Source organism: Mastigoproctus giganteus, chromosome 12, assembly GCF_048544385.1.
Source record: "Mastigoproctus giganteus isolate SK-2022 chromosome 12, ASM4854438v1, whole genome shotgun sequence".
NCBI lineage: Eukaryota > Metazoa > Arthropoda > Arachnida > Uropygi > Thelyphonidae > Mastigoproctus > Mastigoproctus giganteus.
The window spans coordinates 162102181-162127633 of record NC_143586.1 but is presented as its reverse complement, the minus strand read 5'-3'; the positions used below and the strand labels follow the sequence as shown (position 1 = coordinate 162127633).

Sequence of the window (25453 nt, the reverse complement as noted above, 5' to 3'; positions counted from 1 at the left end):
AAGGATAGGATTGTGGATGATACTGCTCATGGTGGAGTCGCAATCCTCACGGGCAACCAGACTCCCTTTCAGCCTTTGTAACTTACGACTATTATTGAGGCTGTAGCAGTTCACCTTACAGTGGGATTCTCATTCTGTCTGCTCTGTTTATTTGCCACCTGGGATTGACATCCCCCAAAAATACAGACCTTGAAGATCTTATCATGCAATTGCCTTCTCCTTGCTTAATTCTTGGGGATTTTAATGGACAAAATACCCTGTGGGGTAGTGCTAATATCAATAGAAGGGGATGAGTCATTGAGAATATGATCACTAACAATGACCTCTCCCTTCTTAATGTGGGAACAGATACCTTCTTCCACATGCCTACCCATACATTCTCTGTCATTGATCTCTCTCTATCTGCTCCCCTTCTCTCCTTCCTTCACTTACTTGGGAAGTGGAGGAAAATCCATACAGAAGCGATCACTTCCCCATGACAAACACCACTAACTAGTGGTAGACAGTGTCTGCTATTTGGTTTACCACGGTTGAAGATTGATCAGGCTGACTGGAATGCCTTTCAACATCTGGCAAACCTCAACATTGCTACAGTCAGTCAGGAGCCTATCAATGATGCAGTCATGTACATCACAGACACTATTGTTAGGCGCCTCCGTAGCCAGGTGAAAGGAGCAGCAGTGCGTAGCACACGCTTCTTGATTAGACCGGGGTTCGAGCCCGTCACCACCAAATACGGAGGATGCGGAAAGGTCAGGGAATGACCACCGCATATCTCAGAGCAATATGGCCTTAGTTGCTAATGCTCCTAAAAACCAAATAACTAACCGACACTATTGTTACACCCAGGTCCTGAGCTGGATATCATTATTCTTCTCTTTCGTGGTGATTCCTTTCTACTTCTCTCTCTCTCTCAGGGTAATTTGGGAATTTTTTGGCTTGTGCAGTATAAGCCTCAAGCTTCCTTGCACCATATGGCTAATAATAATAATAATATAGTGACTCATCAAGCATGTTACAGGCTTTATTATCGATGAGGTATAACCCACATCTGATCCTCTCCCGGATCCGGCAGATTAGCATTAGCATTAGTAGAGGCATTTGATGCAAGAAAGCAAGCTTATGCAGCATCAGCCAAAAAAAAAAAAAAAAAAAAAACCACGTCCACTTCACCCCTCTGTTCGTTCAAAATACCTGTCCAGCTGAGCCTTAAACTTATTTCGGCTATCAACTTCCACGACAAGGGATGGAAGTCTGTTCCACCAACCAACCACTCGCTGGCTAAAGGCAAATTTCCGCACATCTATCCTACATCTGTCTTTCCTCAATTTGAATTTATGCCCTCTCAGGTGATTATTCTGAGCGAGAGGAAGAATCCCATCAGCATTGAGCATTCTCAAACCATTCAATGCTTTATACACCTCTATCAGATCACCTCGCTGGTGCCTAGTCTCCAGACACTGTAATTTGCAAAACTTAAGCCTTTCTTCGTAAGAGCACCCCTTTGTTCCATTCACTAATCTTGTTGCCCTTCTCTGTACTCGTTCCAGCAGCTCTACATCCTTCTTGAAATGAGGCCTCCAGACCTGTATACAGTACTCTAGGTGTGGCCTGACCATTGCCTTATACAAGGGAATAATCACCTCCTTATCCCTGCTAGAAACATTCCTATATATCGTTGACAATACACCATGAGCTACTCTTGCAGCCCATCTGCACTGCTCAGAGAACTTCATATCTGCCTGCACAACCACCCCCAGGTCCCTTTCATTCTCTACCACTGTCAGTGTAGTACCACAGAGTTGATACGTTGCTCTGGGGTTGCTGTTTCCCATGTGTAGTACTTTACATTTGTCAATGTTAAATTTCATTTGCCACCTCTCAGCCCATCTGCTCAACCTTCCCAGATCCTGTTGCAGCAGCATAGTGTCAGTAGTGTCCTTGACAACCCTGCCTACCTTTGTATCGTCTGCAAACGTCGACATTAAGCTTGATATACCATCATCAATATCATTTATGAATACAGAAAACAATAATGGACCCAACACTGAGCCCTGAGGGACTCCACTAATAACATTAGTCCACGATGAGCAGTGTCCATTGATTACCACTCTCTGTCTTCTCCCCCTCAGCCACCCCTTTATCCACAGCAGCAATTTGCCTCCAATGTCACACTGCTCCAATTTGTGCAGCAGTCTTCCATGTGCAACAGTATCAAAAGCCTTTCTATGATCCAAGTATATAATATCAAAGTTATTCCCTGCATCCAGTTCCTTTGTGACTGCATCATAGTATCCAATCAAATTGGTCAGGCAAGACTTCCCCTTAACAAAACCATGCTGTGTCCGAGCTATAACTGAAGTCTTGTCTAAATGATCCTGCAGTGCTTCTTTAACTAGTGCCTCCATTAATTTTCCTGGAACAGAAGTTAAACTCACAGGTCTATAATTGCTTGTGTCAGCCTTTGATCCTCCTTTGTGAATTGGGGTCATATTTGCACATCTCCAGTCTGCGGGTACCTCCCCTGAGTCCAAAGAAGCTCTCATAATTATGGCTAAGGGTTTGCTTACTTCCTCTGCTGCCTCCTTTAATATAACTGGATAGATCCCATCCACCCAAGGTGCCTTTCTTGTGTTGATCTTCAACAGTTTCTCCTCCACTTTACTCTCAATTATTACAAGATTCTCTAGCTTACTGCTAGAGTTGAATACACCCCTGGCTTCCCCCTTGCTAAATAACTCCTCATGTGTGAATGTCGATGCAAAATATTCATTTAGTTTGTTAGCTACCTGAGCAGGATCATCAACAGTTGACCCATCGATATCAAGTGGACCAATCTGATTCATCCCCTTCCTTCTAGAGTTTACATAAGTAAAGAACTCTTTGCTGTTTTTCTTTGCATTCCTTGCCAAAGATTTCTCGTACTCTGCCTTCGCCTGCCTAACCTCCTTTGTAACTTGGTTACAGAACAACTTGTATCTATCATAGGCTTCTGTGTCATGTGTTAATTTGTATGTATCCCATCCATGTTTCTTCTCTGCCATATGCCTCATCAGTTCATCTGACATCCATTTAGGCCTAAACCGTGAACAATATTTCTTAGTTGGTATGTAAAGCCTAGTAGCTTCCAAGATAAGTTCTTTGAATGCTTCCCATTTTGCATTTGCTGTTGGTAACATCATCAGTTGGTCCCACTGTATAGAATTTAAATACTGTCTCAGTCCATCGTAGTCGCCTTTACGAAAGCAATAACCCTTCCCTTTACCCCTAATGGTAGTTACCTCTTTGAGTAAATCCCACTTCAGCACACTGTGATCACTGCCACCTAGTGGTTCATTTATCTGCAGATTCTTAATGCATGAAGAGTCACTGCTGATAATCAAATCAAGTATTCCTCCCTCTAGTTGCCTCCCGAACATGCTGATGTAGAAAACAATCATCCAATAAATCCACAAAAGCCTTGCTAGTGTGTTAGTGACCAGCCCCCAAACTCCAGTCAATATCTGGGAAATTAAAATCTCCCATTATAAGACTCTCTGATTTACTGGCCCACTCTATTTCCCTGTACAGTTTCTTATTATACTCATCAGAGTCATTAGGCCTATAGCACACTCCTACTCTCAATTTTGATCTCCCAATGCTTATGTCACACCAAACTGACTCGACACTGCACTGTCCAGCGATGTCCACTGGCTTCACTTCCTTGGATTTTATGTATTTCTTAACTAATAGCATAACCCCTCCTCCCTTCCTATCCAGTCTATCCTTTCTGTAGACGTTGTACTCCTCAAATTCCAGTTCTGCATTCCTTATATCTGTGTGACACCAAGTCTCTGATATCCCAACAATATCTGCCTTTAATGTTTTGAGCAATACCTCAAATTCATCAAATTTATTTACTAAACTCCTAGCATTGGTGTACATGCAAGTATACATGCACCTATTTCTATTCTTAGCTACCCTAACACAACCCATGTGTTTACTTGTACCGCAATGACTCCCAGCAGTCTCTGAAATATCCTGCATCTTGTTTTTCAGGCTTCTGCTCATTCCAATAGAAGCAGTGCAAGAATCTCTTTCACCTCTGCCAGTGGCTACTGTTAATCTATTCGTCTTTGTATCCCCCCAAGCTAGCAGTTTTCCGACCCACCTAACACTGCCTCGATAGCATCAGCAAATATTCTTGCACCCTTTCTATTTAAGTGTATCCCATCCCTGTAGAAGCAATCTCTCCTGTTAACAAGTACAGTCCAGGCTGAAAAAAATTCTACCCCTTGAGCTTTGCACAATCTTTCCAGGGCCGAATTGATCGACAAGGCTCTCATCATATACTCCCTCCTATCGTGTCTGGACAGAATTGTAGACACTTTCAAATTCAACCCTATTTCACGGCTTTTTTTCAACAGTGACCTGTACTTGTTAAGCAATTCTGCCGGTCTTCTACTCTTGATATCATTAGTGCCAACGTGTACAACTATATCACCTTTTGTGCCCTTAAAAGATGATATCTGCTCTACAACGTCATCAACCTTTGCCTCTGCCAGACATACCCTGGTCCTGTTCCACCTATCCTTTTTACAAAGCATGTTCCCCGTTTCCCTGACAATAGAGTCATCAACAACTACTAGTTCCTTTGGGACCAGCGCATTCTGCCTTGGTGGTTGCCGCTGTGTTGCGCGACGACCGAGTGCAAGCTCTGGCGTTGATGTGGGCAGCTGAGAGCTTGATGGGCCCCTCAATTTAGTTCCTTCAAGGGCATCCACCCTGTCCTTCAAGCTCTCATATAGGCCCATAAGAACGCTGAGTTGTTGCCTGATTTCGATACACTCCTTGCATCGCGCACACACAAAGACATCCCCCATGGCAATATCATGTCCCGTACCTGAATGCTCCACAAACATCATGCAAGCTGTGCATTTTAGATCCTTTTTTCTCTCGTGGAATTAGAATGTGACATTCGCTTTTGCTGGATCCCAAGCCACATTGGGATCCAGGGAAATGAATTAGCTGATACCACTGCCAAATCAGCCATTTCCCTGGATAATCATTGCCTGTCAGTCCCCTATACCTGTCAGTCCCCTATACAGGCAAATAATACGTTCTAAATTACATTCCCAATGGCTAGATCCTTGGCATGGACAGACCACAAATAAACTACATCACATTAAGCCTGTAATTACACAATGGCAGTCCACTCTATGCAAGGTTCGAAGAGAGGAAGTTGTTCTTGCTCAGCTCCGCATAGGTCATAGTCATCTAACACATTCCTGTTTGCTGAGGGCGGATGACTCACCTGTGTGTGAGATGTGTAATGCTATTTTAACTGTCCATCATCTTTTTATAGAATGTCCTGTTTTTATTGAAGCATGACACTTGTTTTACCGCTTTTAATAATCTGACTGAACCATTTACACTCAGTCAGATTATAGGTAACAGAGACAACATGTCTGACGTTTTTAACTCTTTACACTTTATTAATTTATATGCAAAGGTCTAAGTGTTATACTTTATATGGTTTTACTTAACTTTATTACATAATATTTACTTGCTTTACATAGTAGCTTAGGTATAGGCTACCAAAATATTTAGTCTCTTGTTAAATTATATGCGCCTAATAAATCCCTAAACCAACAACAACAACCTGTTAAATTTGACTTGGCACATTATAGCCTTAGCTGCTAATGTGCCATTAAAAACCAAATCAACCAACCAACCACGTCTCTCATCACACCCAGACGATGACTTAAAAACTGTTAGGACAGCAGTATTCTGCAATGTAGAATGAAAGAAGAATGAAAGGCAGAACAAATAGGCTGGTCACTGAGTGAAAGAGTGAATTAGGAATTATGGTAAAAGGGAATAAATGTCAGTTTTGGTGAAAGAAAGAGTAACCCAGCACGAGGAAAATGGAGTGAATGAGTGTTATGAAGCATACAAAGTAGTAGGAACTTCCGAATTCAGTGTCAAGGATAGTAAAGATTTTGTATGCTTCATAAGAAGTCAGCACATAGAAGAAAATGAAGCTATGATATCTTTTGATGTGACATCGCTTTTTACGTGCATTCCTATCAACCATGGGGTACTTTGTGCCCACATGGCCTTACAGAATGATACCATCTTGAGTAGCAGAACACAGTTAAACTTAGAAGATATTTGTAAAGGTATAGAACTATGCCTCTCAAGCACCACCATGATTTTTGGTAATATTATGTATAAGCAGGTTAACGGTACAGCCATGAGCTCCCCCCCCCCATTAGTGCGATTATTGCTAATCTAGCTATGGAGGAGCTCGAGGCTAGAATATTTAATGGTCAAGATCTCCCTATGCGAACTTGAAAGAGATATGTCGATGATACATTCTCAATTATTCAAAAGGGGAGTGAAAATGAAGTGTTGAATTTTTTAAATGGCTTCTCCCCATTCATACAATTTACCTCGGAGGTAGAGGAAGAAGGATTTTTGCTGTTCCTAGATGTATTGGTTTGTAGAGAAGGCCAACAACTAAAAACTAAAGTCTCTAGGAAACCGATGTGCAAAGGCCAGTACTCACATTATAATTCTGCCCAGACCAATCATCATAGGAACAGTGCGGTCAGAGCGTTAATAGATAGGGCAAAATCGCATTGTAGTACCTCCGAGGATAGGAAAGAAGAATATGAACGCGTCATGGCAGATCTTACAAAGTGTGGCTACCCCCAGAGGACTATACAAAAGTATATTGTTGAAAATCAGAGAAGAGGTGAGCCCTTCACTCCAATAGCCACTGCATACATTCCCTACTATCCGGGCTTAACGGAGCATATAACTAGAGTACTAAGAAACTATCAGACGTGTTGTGTGCAGATTCCAGGTCGGAAGCTGCACACAATCGTGTCACAAGTAAAAGACCCCATTCAAAAAGAGAATGCTAGTGGAGTCATCTAGTGGGGAAACAAAGTGCCGTCTCAAAGAACATCTGGGAGAGCACACAGGGGCAATAAGGAATGCAGATTATGGCAAGTCCGCCGTGGCCGAACATTTTTGGGAGAAGCAACACCAGATCTCCCCGGACGAAGCTATCATCACCGATCGGGCACATAGGTTCTGTGACTGCAAGTGGCTCGAGAGTTTGCGGGTTAATTTGACATTAATAGAGACAGAGGCTTGCGGATTAGCATTAGCATTAGCATTAGTAGAGGCATACGATGCAAGAAAGCAAGCTTATTCAGCATCAGCCCAAAAAAAAAAAAAAAAAAAAACCCTCTCCCATTTCACCCCTCCGTTCGTTCGAAATACCTGTCCAGTTGAGCTTTAAATTTGTTTAGGCTATCAACTTCAACAACAAGTGATGGAAGTCGGTTCCACCAACCAACCACCCGCTGGCCAAAGGCAAATTTCCGCACATCTATCCGACATCCGTCCTTCCTCAATTTGAATTTATGCCCTCTGAGGTGATTATTCTGAGAAAGATGAAGAATCCCATTGGCATTGAGCATGCTCAAACCATTCAAGGCCTTATACACCTCTATCAGATCACCTCGCCGGTGCCTAGTCTCCAGACTCTGTAATTTGCAAAACTTAAGCCTTTCTTCGTAAGAGCAACCCTTTGTTCCATTTACTAATCTTGTTGCCCTTCTCTGTACCCGTTCCAGCAGCTCTACATCCTTCTTGAAATGAGGCCTCCAGACCTGTATACAGTACTCAAGATGTGGCCTAACCATTGCCTTATACAAGGGAATAATCACCTCCTTATCCCTGCTAGAAAAATTCCTGTATATCATTGACAAGACACCATGAGCTACTCTTGCAGCTCGTCTGCACTGCTCAGAGAACTTCATATCTCCCTGCACAATTACCCCCAGGTCCTTTTCATTCTCCACCACTGTCAGTGTGGTACCGCAGAGTTGATACGTTGCTCTGGGGTTACTGTTTCCCATATGCAGTACTTTACATTTGTCAATGTTAAACTTCATTTGCCACCTCTCAGCCCATCTGTTCAACCTTTCCAGATCCTGTTGCAGCAGCATAGCGTCAGTAGTGTCCTTGACGACCCTGCCAACCTTTGTATCATCTGCAAACTTGGACATTAAACTTGATATCCCATCATCAATATCATTCATAAACACCGAAAACAACAACGGACCCAACACTGAACCTTGAGGAACTCCACTAATAACATTAGTCCACGTTGAGCAGTGTCCATTGATTACCACTCTCTGTCTTCTGCCACTCAACCATCCCCTTATCCATAGCAGCAATTTGCCTCCAATGCCACACTGCTCCAATTTGTGCAGCAGTCTTCCATGTGCAACAGTATCAAAAGCCTTTCTAAGATCCAAATATATAATATCAAAGTTATTCCCTGCATCCAGTTCTTTTGTGACTACATCATAGTATCCAATCAAATTGGTCAGGCAAGACCTGCCCTTAACAAAACCATGCTGCGTCTGAGCTATAACTGAATTCTTGTCTAGATGATCCTGCAGTGCTTCTTTAACCAGTGCCTCCATTAATTTACCTGGAACAGAAGTTAAACTAACAGGTCTATAATTACTTGTGTCAGCCTTTGATCCTCCTTTGTGAATTGGGGTTACATTTGCACTTCTCCAGTCTATGGGTACCTCCCCTGAGTCCAAAGAAGCTCTCATAATTATGGCTAGGGGTTTGCATACTTCCTTTGCTGCCTCCTTTAATATAACTGGATAGATCCCATCCACCCCAGGTGCCTTTTTTATGTTTATCCTCAACAATCTCTCCTCCACTTTCCTCTCAGTTATTACAAAATCATCCAGCTCACTGCCAATGTTTACTTTACCTACATCATTCTCCTTCCTGAATAACTCCTCATGCGTGAATGTAGATGCAAAATACACGTTTAGATTGTTAGCCACCTGAGCAGGATCCTCAACTGTTGAACCATCAATATCCAGTGGACCAATCTGATTCATCCCTTTCCTTCTCGAGTTCAAGTATGTAAAGAACTCTTTTCTGTTTTTCTTTGCATCCTTTGCCAAGGATTTTTCGTAGTCTGCCTTTGCCTGCCTAATCTCCTTTGTGACTTGGTTACAGACCAACTTATATCTATCATAGGCTTCCATGTCACCCATTAATTTATATGTATCCCATGCATTTTTCTTCTCTGCCACATGTCTCATTAGTTCATCTGACAACCATTTAGGCCTAAACCTTGAACAATATTTCTTAGTTGGTATGTAAAGCCTGGTAGCCTCCAAGATTAGTTCCTTGAATGCTTCCCATTTTGAGTTTGCTGTTGGTAACATCATCAGTTGGTCCCACTGTATAGAATTTAAATACTGTCTCAGACCATCATAGTCGCCTTTACGAAAACAAAAACCCTTCCCTTTACCTCTGATGGTAGTTACCTCCTTGAGTAAATCCCACTTCAACACACTGTGATCACTGCCACCTAGTGGTTCATTTATCTGCAGGTTCTTAATGCATGAAGAGTCACTACTGATAATCAGATCAAGAGTATTGCTCCCTCTTGTTGCCTCACGAACATGCTGGTGTAGAAAACAATCATCCAATAAATCCACAAAAGCCTTGCTAGTGTGCGAGTGACCAACCCACAAATTCCAGTCAATATCTGGGAAATTAAAATCCCCCATTATAAGACTCTCTGATTTACTGGCCCACTCTATTTCCCTGTACAATATCTTATTATACTCATCAGAGTCATTAGGCCTATAGCACACTCCTACTCTCAATTTTGATTTCCCTATGCTTATGTCACACCAAACTGATTCGGCACTGCCCTGTCCATCGATGTCGACTGGCTTCACTTCCTTGGACTTTATGTGTTTCTTAATTAATAGCATAACCCCTCCTCCCCTCCTGTCCTGTCTATCCTTTCTATACACATTGTATTCCCCAAATTCCAGTTCCGCATTACTTATATCTGTGTGACACCACGTCTCTGATATCCCAACAATATCTGCCTTTGATGTTTTGAGCAATACCTCAAATTCATCAAATTTATTTACCCAACTCCTAGCATTGGTGTACACGCAGGTATACATGCACCTGTTTCTATTCTTAGCTACCCTAACACAACCCATGTGTTTACTTGTAACGCAATGACTACCAGCAGTCTCTGAAATATCCTGCATCTTGTTTTTCAGACTTCTGCTCATATCAATAGAAGCAGTGCAAGAATCACTTCCACCTCTGCCAGTGGCTACTGTTAATCTATTAGTCCTTGTATCCCCCCCAACTAGCAGTTTCCGACCCACCTAACACTGCCTCGACAGCATCAGCAAAAATTCTTGCACCCTTTCTATTTAAGTGTATCCCATCCCTGTAGAAGCAATCTCTCCTGTTAACAAGTACAGTCCAGGCTGAAAAAAATTCTACCCCTTGAGCCTTGCACAATCCCTCCAGGGCCGAATTGATCGACAAGGCTCTCATCATATACTCCCTCCTATCGTGTCTGGGCAGAATTGCAGACACTTTCAAGTTCAACCCTAATTCACGGCTTTTTTTCAGCAGTGACCTGTACTTGCTAAGTAATTCCGCCGGTCTCCTACTCTTAATATCATTCGTGCCAACGTGTACAACTATATCACCTTTTGTGCCCTTAAAAGATGATATCCGCTCTACAATGTCATCAACCTTTGCCCCTGGCAGACATACCCTGGTCCTATTCCACCTATCCTTTTTACAAAGCATGTTCCCCGTTTCCCTGACAATAGAGTCACCAACAACTACTAGTTCCTGTGGGACCAGCGCATTCTGCCTAGGGGGCTGCTTCTGTGTTGCCTGATGACCAAGTGCAAGCTCTGGCGTTGATGTGGGCAGCTGAGAGCTTGATGGGCCCCTCAATTTATTTCCTTCGAGGGCATCCACCCTGTCCTTCAAGCTCTCATAAAGGCCCATAACAACGCTGAGTTGTCGCCTGATTTCCTTGCACTCCTTACATCGTGCACACACAAAGACATCCCCCTTGGCAGTATCATGTCCCGTACCCAACTGCTCCGCAAACATCAAGCAAACAGTGCATTTTAATAGACTGTGATTCAGAGGGCAACTGGCCCCCTCAGTTCTCCCCTGAACCACAGCACTCCCATTAGCTTGAGCCTTTTGCTTTGCTGCTCTGGTTAGAGTCATGATTCCAATGTAATTCAATAAAATTTAAAACAGAAATTAAATCCTTAAGTTATATTATATATATATATATATATATATATATATATATGGATATATATATTGTTTTTTTTTTTTTTTTTCGGTATCTAGTGTTCCCTTTATACAACTTCCGTATCACGTGTACCACTATAGTTATGTATTAATTATTTGTTACGATTAAGTCGTTATATATATTTATAGAGTTAAAAATACAATTTAATTGACAATAAAGTTTATCAAGATTAATAGATTTACTGAATAATTGACAATATTATATTATGCACTATACTACACTAAGCTTATGCTATCGTGTAAAAATGGCGGGAATTCACGAACGAGTATCAAGTATGTATTAATTATTTGTTACGTTTGTACTCTAAGTCGTTATATATATATAGTTAAAAGAACAATTTAATTGCCAATGAAGTTCGACAAGATTAATAGATTTACTGATTAATTTTCACGTAACTATGGCGGCTGTCTATGAACGGTAAACTCGTGTATTTGATACCCTTTCCGATACTAAGTAATACCTACAAATCTCTATCTAAGTTACTTTAACTTTAAGTACCGTAAATAGGAATATAAAGCTACTCTAGAAATAAGTTAATATGTCAATTTAAACTAATAAAGCAGAATATAAATCAGAAAAAACTTCTCTGTTCCAGTAGCGGCAGAAAGGCACGTCCGCACAGGAAACTCTCGTGCTCAAAACGTGCTCAAAATTCATCCCCTCTTTGAGGCTACGATCCTCAGAAGGGATGAACGATTTCACATGACGCACTCCTGAGCCGCTTCCAGTCCCAGTACATAGGAGAATAGAACACATGGTGATGAAACACGTGATTTAGACTGTAAACCTGCTGGTACTTAAGATGCACCGCAGTACAAGGAAGCTACCACTGAGAAAGAACGCAGGAGCCTTCGAAAGATACGGTCGGTTTTATCGCTCTTAACCCGGTATTTTAATGTATTTATCGATGTATATATATATTTTATGTATTTTATCCTTTTTAGTTGTAAAGTTATTTTAATTGTAAATATATAGTAATAAACACATAGTTTTCAAAATTCCAGTTTCCGTGTTTCATTTTATGAGTGGTTGGTGAGAAACATTGAAAATCACAATATGAATTGACCCACCCCAGAGGCCTGTTTGCCGAACACAAACACTATCACTGCATTCGCCCCTGGCATGCAAGAAACTTGGGGCTAGGCCTGCACCACAACTGAAGAATAACAGTAAGTTGAAGTGCCCAGGGAATGCAGTACAGAAAGCAAGAGTCGAACAAATCAAATGAAAGCCAGAAGAACGAATGAGTGTGTAAGTATGGGAGAAAAAGAACACAAACCATAAATGTTACAGTTAAGTACATACTAACCCTAGTTTTAATCTTTTATATTCTTTCTTATTTAGCTTAATTATTAAGCATTAGTATTTAAAATTACATTACACACCATTGCATCCCCCCTGGTGTTGTGAGAAAAAAAATGAATGGGTGAGTGAGAGAAAAAAAAAAAAATATATATATATATACTTTGTATATTAACAGAAAAAAAAAATTATTATAAACTATAAGAAAAAAGTATAAAAATAGAATGCAAGTAGAGTGAGAATGTGGATTATGAATGAAGTAAATGTGTTTCTCTCCCTCCCCGGAGCAGGATGCGCAGTTTGACCTTCCTACTGGATTCGACACTACTTTGACCTGACAACCAACACCGACAAAGACATACTGCAGCTTTGCAGCCAACATGCCATTTGGTGATTTCAACTGGGTACTCAAACCCAGTTTCCCTTTAAAATCCCATCCCCAAGCAGGGGCAGGAGGAGATGGGTCTCTGCCTCCCCCATACTTCACTTGGTGGGGCTCATCCCCACTGGCCTCTTTGGGGATTGGGGATACCTACTCTATCGTCCCCATTCTTCTACCTGTCTCCTCCCCCACTGTAATTAAACCGACCGAATATGCCCCTAACAATACCACCAAATTCTAATCAATGTCTAGAAATTCAACTGCTTTCTTGTAAACTTCTTTCGGCCTTTCCAAATTCTAGTGTTCACCCCACCTTTTAGGTCTTGCCACTGAAATCCAGAAAATAGGTGGCAGGGCCTGCCAGAGTACTTAAATAATCTACTGGGTGCCTGACCTGCCTCATCGTGGCAAAGTGTGGGCTACAGTGGGTCCCAATAGGGCCCAATGGCTACATGGTCAGAGAAACAGCAGAACATAACACTACACAACAAACCACTCCCCACACACTTTTTAAATCTCTGGCCTCCACAGAGTTCTATATCATACAAACAGAGTACACAATGCGGAGATGGGGGAAACCCCGGTGCCATCAAACAACTAACACACTTTACCATCAGTGGTTTCCATTTTCGACATGTGGTTTTCAGTTTTGTTTGCATCATGCTTTATATCATTTACTGTTGTTCTTCCTATTCCATAAACCGGTGCTATACTTGTAGCACTTTCACCTTTACTTAGACGATTGATTATTTAAATTTTTTTTTTTGTGATAATCCTAACACAACTCGCTTACTCTGTCATTTCTCTGTCATTCTCTGTTTTCTCTGTCATTTCAATGAGTTTACTAAATAAAAATTATTAGAATATTAAACAAGAGGTTAAAGTCCAACCGTATACAGTGAGTTGTAAACAAAGACAGTGATACATGGTGCCATTATCACAATGTAGTGGGATTAAGTGACGGTTAACAGAGACTGACAGTAAATAGGGTGATGGATAATCGAAGTTCTCCTCTAATAGAATAAGTGAAAATTTTGGTCTGAAGTTAAACCTCAACAAAACAAAAATTGCAATCAGTAAGAAAGAAGTGCAAACAAAAATTGCAATCAGTAATGAAGAAACTAAAAGCTTAAAAGTTATCGCTGTCTTGAATGTATGCTGAGCAAGGACTGGGACCATTCTATTGAACAAGCACATGCAGCATTTCTTAAAATGAAGAATCTTCTATGCCACAGTGAGCTTACGCTTCCTTTAAGAACAAGAATATTGAGATATTTTGTCATTTCTGTCCTCCTTTATGAAGCTGAAGCCTGGACACTGACAAAGAAGACCTGGAATAAGTTAAATGCTTTTGAAATGTGGTGTTACGTTAAGAGTGTCATGGACTGAAAAAAAAAACAATGATGAGATCATGAGATGAATGAAGAAAAAGGACAGAAATAACTAACACCATTAAGGAGAGGAAACTAAAATATTTAGGATATTTGATGAGGAATGACAAATAGACACTAAAAAAAATAACATGTTGCAATTGATAATCTAGGTAAGATGGAAAAAGAAATAGAGGGAAAAGAAGGAAATCTTGTTTAGCAAACCTCAGAGAGTGGTAAGATCAGAGTAACAAGGGATTGTTTAGGGAGTCTACATCGTGTTCGTCCATTGCGAAGATGACAGCCAACCTCTGCAAAGAGATAGCACACAGAAGAAGAAATCTTAGGAAGTAATGCTGTGATCTCTCTCTCTCTCTCTCTCTGGTTACCTCAATATGCTAAATGAGGAATATAAATGAATCATATAAAGAAATTTATAAGGCTTCATTTTCATAGAATTCAGTTATCAGTGGATCAACAAAATCATATAATCGTGAGCTTTACTGGCATCAGCAAACATCCAGCATTGGATTTTTCAATGAGACCAGGTGCACAAATTCCAAAAATCTTAATGTTATCATGGCTAAGTTTAATATTGATTCTTTTTACAGCAAGATGAGAGAGAGACCACAAGTAACCACACAAGGGCAGAGGGAAATAGGCTAGCTGAATGACTTAACAAAAAAATCCAGGTGCTGGATTTATGTATTATGTTCCATTAATATATCAGGAGCAACATTCAAACAGCAACCTTTATTTCTTAGGTAAGTACAGTAACCATTGGACAAATCTGACATTGTGTTAACATTTTGACTTAATGCTGATTACTATTATTCTGTGGAGATTACAGGGATCAGAACTACGATATTATTTAATAAAAATTATAAATTACTTTTGAATACTTAGGTTATATACATAACCTTTAAAAAAAAAAAACTGCAATTTTCAAAAATCTGGCTTGTGCTGTGTTTAAATTAGTTTCAGCTAATTTTGTGCTATTTTTTAACTAATAAAAATTCATTACTAATAAAGTGAATAGCATACAGTCATTATTTATATCAGTGAATAGCATACATAAAATTATTTATATCAGAATATTTAATAATCCATCACCTCCTCAGTCCCATAGATGCCAGATTATTTCTATCCAGAATAGTTCTGTTATATGTTAATTAAATAGAAAACATATCAAACTTATAATTTTTATTTTATGTGTAAAAGTCACTATTGTTCTTAAATACCTGAAAACTCTTAATCAACAGTTTTTTTTTTTTTTTGCTCTACATGTATGTAATGTATGCCTAAATTTTTTTTTTTCTAAACATTTAACTTTTTTTTACAGAGTGTGACTGAGGGCTACAATGGGACTGTTTTTGCATATGGTCAAACAGGGTGTGGAAAGTCTTTTACAATGCAAGGAATTCCTGATCCCCCTGCACAGAGAGGAGTTATCCCACGTGCTTTTGAGCATATCTTTGAAGCTATTTCTACCACTGAAAATGCTAAATTTCTTGTGTATGCCTCCTACCTTGAAATTTACAATGAAGAAATTAGAGATCTGCTTGGTTTAGATTCAAAAAAGAAATTAGATCTTAAAGAGCATCCTGATAAGGGAGTTTATGTAGCAGGTAAGTAAAAGAACTTTTATACTTGACACATTTATATTTTTGAACTTACTGTATTTTTTTGTGTGTATGTCATAAATAGAATTTTGTTCAAATACCATATATTCTGGCATGTAAGTGGACTTCAATTTTTTGCTGTGAGGAATTTGCACTTTCTCATATACAGTCAGACCTTTCTTTAACGAACTTCCATATAGCAAATTTTTTTTTATTTCCTCTTGGTCATTACATTGAAAATAGTTTCCATATAACAAAGAAAATTTCCATATAACGAACTAATTTCGTTATATGGAACACATTACACATTGTTCACACTTCTGGCCTTTAGTCAATAGGGCTGATGCTGTAGAAAGCACGAATTAATACCTAAAAGGATTAAGATTTAGAACCTTTAGCTCTTAAAAGTTAACGGGATTAAATTCTTAAGAGAACAAATTAAGAGCTAAAACATTCCATAATTTACTGTTTTCCAAACTTATACAACCGAGAAGTTGAGTATTTACAAGTTGCCCGTAAAACCTATACAACCGAAACCTCTACTGTACCGAGAAGTCACGCTGGTCAACTGCTATCTATGTATCCACAGCTATTGGTAAAGATTAAGCCATATTCATGTAGATAGGGTGTTAAAAAAAAAAAAAATCTTTAAAATTTGGTATCTCTGCCAGTAGTGTGTCAACCATTCTGAAAAACTGTGTTTCAATTTTCAAACTGTTTGAGAAACAGGACTTAGCCAGAAGCATGCAAGAAATTATGCCTGTATGATTATTATATGTAGATAAAGCCATTATTAAGTGGGTGAAGTTGATTCAAGACCAAAACATGCCGATATCGGGGGCCATTAATAAAACAAAAGGCTATGGAGTACTCTTTTTTTTTTTTCTGGGGCATAAAACATTCCAAGCCAGTTCTGGTTGGCTGGACAAATTTAAAAAGCACCATGGCTTACTTGAAAAAGTTATTTCTGGTGAAATTGGAGTTGTAATGGAAGAAGTAGAACACAAGAAAAGTAGAACAAGCATTAAGGGAAAACAAAGGATTTAAATCAGCAGCCATGAGCAGTACTACAGAAAGACAAATGATACTGAAACTGAAGAATAGCGATGGTGTACTTATAAACAGCAGAGAAGGCATAATTCAAATAGCAGAAGACTACTATAGAGAATTATACAAGGAGCGAGGGAATGATACCAGCAGTGAAGAAGATGGATTGCAAAGTAGCAACACATACGACATACCCGATATTCTTCCTGATGAGGTAGAACATGCATTGAAGAAAATGAAGAATCGGAAAGCCCCGGGGGAAGATGAAGTTACTGTAGAGTTGTTAAAATTGGGAGGAAGAGACATAACACAAAAACTGGCAAGGCTCTTCACAAAGTGCATTAGAAAAGGTGTGATGCCTAAGCAGTGGAATAATGCAATCATAGTTTTGCTGCATAAGAAAGGAGATAAATCAGAAATTGGAAATTATAGACCAATTAGCTTGTTATCCCATATCTACAAGTTGTTCACAAGGGTCATTACTAACAGATTAGAAAGAATACTTGATGAGAATCAACCGAAAGAGCAAGCTGGCTTTAGGACAGGATTCTCAACTATGGATCACCTTCACGTAATATCACAGCTAATGGAGAAAGCAAATGAATATAAAACACCATTATGCCTGGCATTTGTGGATTATGAAAAGGCATTTGACTCTATACAGCATAAGGCAATGTTTCAGGCACTGGAAAGACAAGGCATAGATACTCCATATATTATGATTTTGAAGAAAATATATGAGAGTGCTACATCCTTTATTAGACTAGACAAAGACAGTAGCAAATTTAAAATCGAGAAAGGAGTTCGACAAGGAGACACAATATCTCCGAAGCTGTTTACTGCTGCCCTTGAGGAAGCTTTCAGAAGATTAGACTGGTCGCAGAAAGGAGTCAATGTGAACGGAGAGTACCTAAACCATTTACGATTTGCAGATGACATTGTGGTCATAAGCCACGATCCCAAAGAATTAGAGGAAAATCTTAATCAGTTATGCACAGTTAGTAAGGATTTTGGACTAAAGATGAATATGGCTAAAACAAAAGTAATGATGAACAAGTATGCCACGGAAAGGGAAATAATGATCGAAGGAGCAGTAATTGAAAAGGTGGAGTCATATACTTATCTGGGACAAGTTATTAGCTGGAATAATGATAAATGGCTGGAAGTCAAGAGAAGAATAAATTTTGGATGGATAGCATTCAGGAAATATAGTCACATACTGAAGAGCAATATCCCAGTTTGTCTGAAACGTAAAATAATGAATCAATGTATACTCCCCACCATGACTTATGGAAGTGAAACTTGGGCACTCACCAAAAGAATGGAAGAGAAGCTACGAACTACACAGCGAAGAATGGAACGAATTATATTGGGAATCAGACTGTTAGATAAGAAGAGAAACACATGGATTAGGCAGCAAACTCAAGTAAAGGACATTCTTATCAAAACTAAAGAACTAAAATGGTCTTGGGCAGGACACATAGCTCGAAGACATGATGACAGATGGACTAAGAAAATAACAGAATGGTACCCAAGAGGAGCTAGAAGAAAACCTGGAAGACAAAGGCGGAGATGGATAGATGAAATTCATGAGTTTTTGAGTAGTAAATGGATGGCCAGTGCTCAAAACAGAAAGAACTGGAAAGTTGCTGGAGAGGCCTTCATCCTGCAGTGGATTGAAAATGGCTGATGATGATGATGCTGATGAATGGAAGAAGACTGTACCCATTGGAAAGAAACAATTTAAAAAATTATTTATGGAGGACTATGAGCCCAAAAACATATTCAACATTGATGAAACAGGTCTATTTTTCAAATGTTTGCTGAACAAGACACTGACTTTTAAAGGTGATAAATGTTTAATATAGTAAGGAGAGAACTACAGTCTTGGTTGGTGCAAATATGGCTGGTAATGAAAAACTGAAGCTTTTGATAATAGGCAAAAGTAAACAACCCCAATATTTCAAAAGTAAAAGTCAGAGTTGGACTACAGCAAAAAAGCTTAGATGACAAGTGTTCCCCTTGTGCCAAAAAACCCTCAGCACAACAATGACAAATGAAAATTTTGAACAGTGGATTTTAAATTTCAATAGAAAGATGACGAAAGAAAACAGAAAAATCGCATTGTTTGTCGACAACTACCCTGTCCATTTTCACTTGGTAATTTCGAAACTTACAAGTGTGAAGCTTGTTTTCTTCCCTCTGAATAACTTGTCTAAACTGCAGCCAATGGACCAAGGTATTATCAAGAATATGAAAATGTACTGCCAAAGGCACATCTGAAAAAAAAGTGTACTGAGAACAGAAACCAGCCAACCTATAGATTTTGTTATAGAATTGGCAAAAGTGTGGAGTCAAGATGTGATGGAAACAACAATTAAGAATTGTTTTGCAAAAGCAGGCTTTGCTAAAATGCAAATTAACAGCGATGAGAGGGATGAACTACTACATGGTATTGAGCAATATTGGGAAGAACTTCAAGCGAGAGGTTTGTTCAGTGGAGAAATTGTTCTTGACGAATTTTTAGTAGTCGATAATGATGTCATGGTATCTGAATATCTGAGTGACTCCAACATTTTGAAGAGTATTCAAAGAACTAGTGACAATATCAGGATTTATTTTCCATCTTTTACTATATTTTTGAATGTTGAATTACAGTATTTTTCATTGTTAAAAAGGTCATATTTCTCTATAAGACAATTTCTGTTTAATGAAGTTTTTAAATTGAATGATCGATTTTGTTATATAGAGGTCTGACTGTATATTCACTGTATAAGTCAACTCCTATTTTTAGTCATCTTTTGCATCTCTCACAGTGGTGTGTTACAGTAAAATATGCATTAAGAGCCACTGTCTGCATTTTAAATCAATTATGTTATTTCTGCTTTTTTTTTTTTTTAAGTTTATATTGTGAAATTTTATTGCACCCTGCAGCACCCCTCCAACATGGTCACTGCATAGTGAGAGGGGGACCTCCCAGTGATGCTGCTGGGTTTCTAGATTAGCATCAGTGGGATCCAATGCCCATACCTTAGTTCAGGGTTACATCAATGGAATCCAGCATCTGCAGCCACACACACCATGACCCATGGAAACTCAGAAAGGGGGGATACTTGTGGTTGAGGGGCCCAGCCCTATTTTATTTGTATTCTATTGTATTTTATTTTATTTTAATCTCAGTTTATATTTTATTGTACAGATTTATATTAAAGCTTTGTTTTATTTTGTTTGAGTCAGTGTTTAGTGCATTAAAATGAATCATCGAGTTCTTGACTCCGGAGGCCTCTTTAATGAATTACGTATTACCTATCTGTGAACTACATGCCTCCAGAAATGAAACATCCCTCATGCAGTATCCTCATAGTGTTGACCTTGAGGTGCCGACAGGCAGTTATTACTGAATTTATATCCTGCTCTAATCCAGTCACAATTAGATTATGGAGCTATAGTATATGCTTCAGCTAAAAAGTGCATCTTATGATCTCTGAACACCATCCAACACAGTGCCCTTCGATCTGCACTAGGTGCCTTCTGAACCTTGTCAGTTCAGAGCTTGTATGTGAAAGCACATGACCCCCTCCACTTTATCTTAGAAGACAAAGCTTACTCTGCCAATACACTGCCAAAATAAGAAGCTCTCCATAACATCCTTGTTGGGTATACCTCAACCAATCTCTTTGGACAACACTATGACTTCAAGCCTAATGAACTCAGTCCTGCTGGGATGCCTTCAAGAAATAACACGGAAAATTGATCTCAGTAAAATTGAAGAAAGTACAAATGTACCTTTACCTCTGTGGGATAGACATGATATAGACATTGATCTATACTTCACTCAGTCAGGGTCAGCAGAACATGGTAAGCCTGATAAGCAGGGCCTAGGGGCACCAATGTCTGGGAGTGTGGAAATTCAAAATTTTTATTAAAGTAATATTTAATAAAAGTATCTCAAGGGCTGCAAATACATTTCTGCCTTGGGATGCCAAAAAACCTAATGCCATGCCTGCACTCAGTGGTCAGAAACGCCATTCCATCATTTAATATCCAACAGCTACATGCCAACCATACTACAGAACACACTGGGAAACCTATGGAAAAGCCAAGAAAGTAGTATTAAGGGTAAGCAGTATCTTTCTATACATTAAAATAATTTTCCTCCTAATGATATTTATTCTGCCAATGGGAGAAGAGAGATGCGGGTTACATGGTAATACGTAACAAAAGCTTGTTTTCCTGTGGTGAAACAAACTTCTGTTTAAGCGTCGTCATGTACTGTTTATCTAACATGACCACATGGTACCATGCTTGATTTCCAAATGTAACATATTTATTTAAATAAACTAAATGCAAAAAGGCATAATATTTTAAGTTTAAGATTCTATATCTATATAATATCAGTGTAGATACACCATAGTAGATACACTACTCTTAAAGGAAAACTATGATTGTAGTGTGAAAGGCACCCACCGATGAAAAGCCAACTAGCTTTGAAAGGTACCGTCTGGGTAGTGGTGCACACCAAGAATTAGCAACAGTAGTCTTCTTTATTAGTGAAGCATTACTTATTCAAGGTAGTGCAATACATGGTAACTCATTGTGAAGGATGAGCACAATATGAGATACAGATGAAACTATGCTTTTCACACTACAATCTTAGTTTTTCTCTAAGAGTTGTCTGTGGTATATCTACACCAATATTATATAGATATAGAAAGTATTTATGTATTCATAGCTGAGGAAGAGACACACAGAGTCAAAAGCTTCTGAAAGTATTTCATTTTATTTTATCAAAAGAAGCGAGTGCAGCGAGCAGGGCGCAAAGTCCTCTAACTGCTATTGAGGAAGTATTCTTAAAGGTAAGGACAGAACTAGGAATGAAAGTGCCCAAATAGGAGTTGTCATCCTTGTGGGCAACAAGAATGATACTTTCAACTGTGCCACTTTCAACTAATAGCAATTCATTTTGCAGTAGGGTTTTTATTAACAGTCTGTTTGATTTTTTTTTTTTACCACCAGGAGCTGACATCTCCCATACAGACCTTGATGATCTCATTGTGCAGCTGCCTTCCTCAGTTCTGCTTCTCGGGCCTTTTAATGGACATAACACCCTGTGAGGCCCCCAGTGCCAAGCTATCTTTCGAGTACTAGTGCTTTCATAAACCCTCCACCGCTCACAACGTCACTGCTTCCCTCACTGAGCAACATCACTGCTTCCCTCGCTGAGCAACGTCACTGCTTCACCACTAGCATTGTCACTGCTAACCTTGCTCTCAACGTTACTGCTACCTCTGCCAGCAATGTACTGTTCTCAGATTCGCCTGATCGCTTGGTGACTGGTTGGCACTGCTCCTGCCTCCGTGTGATGGAGCCAGTAGCCTGGGAGAAGAAAGTCTCTCTCCCAGGGCTAAAAGGATCAAGCATGGATTTGAATAATTTTCCACCATTAGAGCCTTCAAGCCCAAGATCGGAAATATCCGACGTCAATGATGCCAATCAACCGAAAAGGTTTCGAAGAGAGGAGCAGGGTAATGAGATAACAAACTTTCTGGTGATACACTCTCTGTCCACCCAGCCTGTGGGCAAGTTATCATCTTTTGTCATCCAAAGATATCTGGAATCCATTGCTGGAACACCAAAAATGGTGAAACGACTGCAATCTGGATACCACCTGATTGAAACATCCACCTCAAAACATTCTGAGTGGCTGCTCAAAACAACAACAATTGGGGGGGGGGCAATATCTATCACTCCCCACAATACTTTAAATTTGTCCAAAGGTCATCACAGATTGACCTGATTACTGTGCCTGAAGAAGAAGAATTAGTTCAAGAACTGAGCAATCAAAAGTAACTAGCTCCAAATATATAATGGTTAAAAAAGGTGGAAATCTCATTCCAAACTTGATCCATAATTTTAACTTTCAGCACCCCAGAGTTGCTATCCACAGTAAAAGCTGGCTATTTATACTGCCGAATTCAGCCTTAGATCCCTAATCCATTCGTTGTTTTAAATGTCACAAATATGGTCATTCCCAGCAGGCATGTAGAGGCAATGCTGTTTGTTCTATTTGTGGTCCGAAGGAGTATACTTCATCCTCAACTCCCATTTGCCCAACTGCAAAGGAAGGAAGTCACCCAGCCTTTTCAGAATCTTGTGAAATGTGGAAAACAGTGAAGAAAATTCAAAAACATAAAATAGAACATAAAAGTCACATATCCTGAGGCACGTAGACAAGTTATGTTGACCATGCCCGGTTGTACTTATACATCTCACACTCGAAGCTCTCACTCAACTGCAGCTCAAACAGATGTATCAATACCCCCAGCACATCTCTAACTAACTGGGTTAAAACTACATTATCAAACTCTGGAAAAGACACACCTCAAACTAAAACCAGTGAAGCAATTAGCATCCCAGCTGATATTCCAACAGTCTCGCATGACATTGAACATTTTTAATTACTCAAGACAGCAAGAAATCCACCAACAGTATGGAAGTAGATGTTCCCTCAGATTATGAGGAGCCCATACTAGAACTTCATGCGAACAACACTATGGATACTGGACACCCCATCTTCTCAAAAAAAGAATGGAAAAAATGCATTGTATTTTTTAATGATTCCATTGGATGATGTACAACATCATACAGTGGAATTGCAAAGGACTAGTCAGTTATTCTGATGACATAAAGGATTTGCTCTAGCTCAGTTCAACCCCATAGGTGTGTGCATACAGGAAACATTCTTGTCACTGCAAGTTTTGCCAAAATTTTCAAATTATATCATGTACAAACAAGATAGGATCTCAGAATCTCTTGCCCATGGAGGAGTAGCTATTCTCATTAATTCTAACACACTATCCAAGCACATCCAATTATGAACCACTCTAGAAGCTGTGGCAGTTCGTATTGCAGTATCTATTTCAGTTACACTTGTTTCAATTTATATCTCGTCATCAATATCATTTGCTCATTCAGAATTCGATAACCTAATTACACAACTTCCAACACCAATTTGTCTTTTCAGTGACTTTAATGGCCACCATTCATTGTGGGAATCCACTGCAATGGATGCAAGAGGCAAATTAATTGAGGAATTCCTGAACAAAAATGATCTTAATTTACTGAACTCTGGATCTCCTACCTATATCCACTTACCTACCTACAGGATATTCATCTGAAATTGACTTATCAGTTTGTTCACCGTCCATCTTTCCGATCATGACATGGTCAGTGTTAACCGATCCCTTTAACAGTCTTCATTTTCCAATTATTTGCATATACAAACAGGGGTAACTCCAAATCCTGATCAACGTTCCACATGGAAGTTTTAAAAAGGCTAACTGGGATGACTATTCTGAAAAAATACTTCTAGACAGATTTTATGTTCAAAAACAACCTATTGGTGATGTAACTACTTACATCACCAATCAGATTCTGACTGCGGCTAATGCTTCCTTTCCAAAATCCAAGACATATCACTTTCATTGAAATCACTGGTGGAATGCAGAGTGCCTTAATGACAAACAGGAGAAAAAAACGTGCATTGAATAATTTCCACAAGTATCCTATCACTAGTAGTGGTAAGATTGTCATTACATATAAAATACTTGAGGCCAATGCAAGACAAATTAGACAGAAAGCGAAACGTGATTTGTGGATTGCTTTTGCCTCAACCATCACAAAAGACTGACACATGGCTGATCTGGAGAAACAGCAAATTTGTATGGCTGCCCTCTCCAATACTTCATTGGAAAGGGAAAGATGTGTCTACTCCAGAAGAAGTTGCTAATGCACTAGCAGAATCATTTGCCACAATGTGTGCCTCTACTTATGCATCCTACTTCTAGAACATCAAAGCAGATGCAGAATGATATAAAATCAACTTCTTCATGCACCACTCATTCCCATACAACTAACCCTTTACATTAACAGGACTCAAAGAATCATTGAATAGATCATCCAATAGCGCTGCAGGCCCAGATGGTATTCATTCCATTATGCTGAAGCATTTACTTGAAAAGGACTTGTGCACTTTGTTGATTCTATACAATCGGATCTTCTCTGAAAATGCCCATCCTTCTTCCTGGTGCCATTCTTTCATTATTTGCCATACCAAAACCAGGCAAAGATCCTTCCCTGGTTCAAAATTATAGACCCATGTCACTGACGAGCTGCTTGGGAAAAAATTTTGAAAGGATGGGTTCATATGGGTCTCACTTACAACCTGAAGTTACAGAATCTCCTGCCAGATCATCAGTATGGTTTTCGGAAAAACAGATCAACCTAGATGTGCTCATCAAGACCGAATCTTATATCCGCAATGCCTTTGTCAAGAAACAATATCTAGTTATAGTCAACTTAGCTCTTGAAAAGCCATTTGACACTACTTGGTGTCATGGCATTATTATAGATCTTTACCATCTGGAACTTAGGGGCCATTTGCCTGAAATAATTCAAAATTTCCTGCAATTACACTTATTTCAGGCGATATAAAAACTTACTCTCTTCTTCTCACATTCAGTTAGAAGGAGTC

The 25453-nt window shown here is 39.4% G+C and overlaps 1 protein-coding gene across 1 annotated transcript in view; it reads left to right on the top strand.

Annotated features, from left to right (window-relative positions):
- The window catches only part of LOC150077553 (osmotic avoidance abnormal protein 3-like), a 425893-nt gene that overhangs the window by 62382 nt on the left and 338058 nt on the right, over window positions 1-25453 (top strand). Inside the window, exon 4 of the mRNA XM_090385940.1 lies at window positions 15594-15879. Within this exon, the coding sequence (XP_090242066.1) occupies window positions 15594-15879 (286 nt within the window). The remainder of the gene's footprint in view (window positions 1-15593; window positions 15880-25453) is intronic.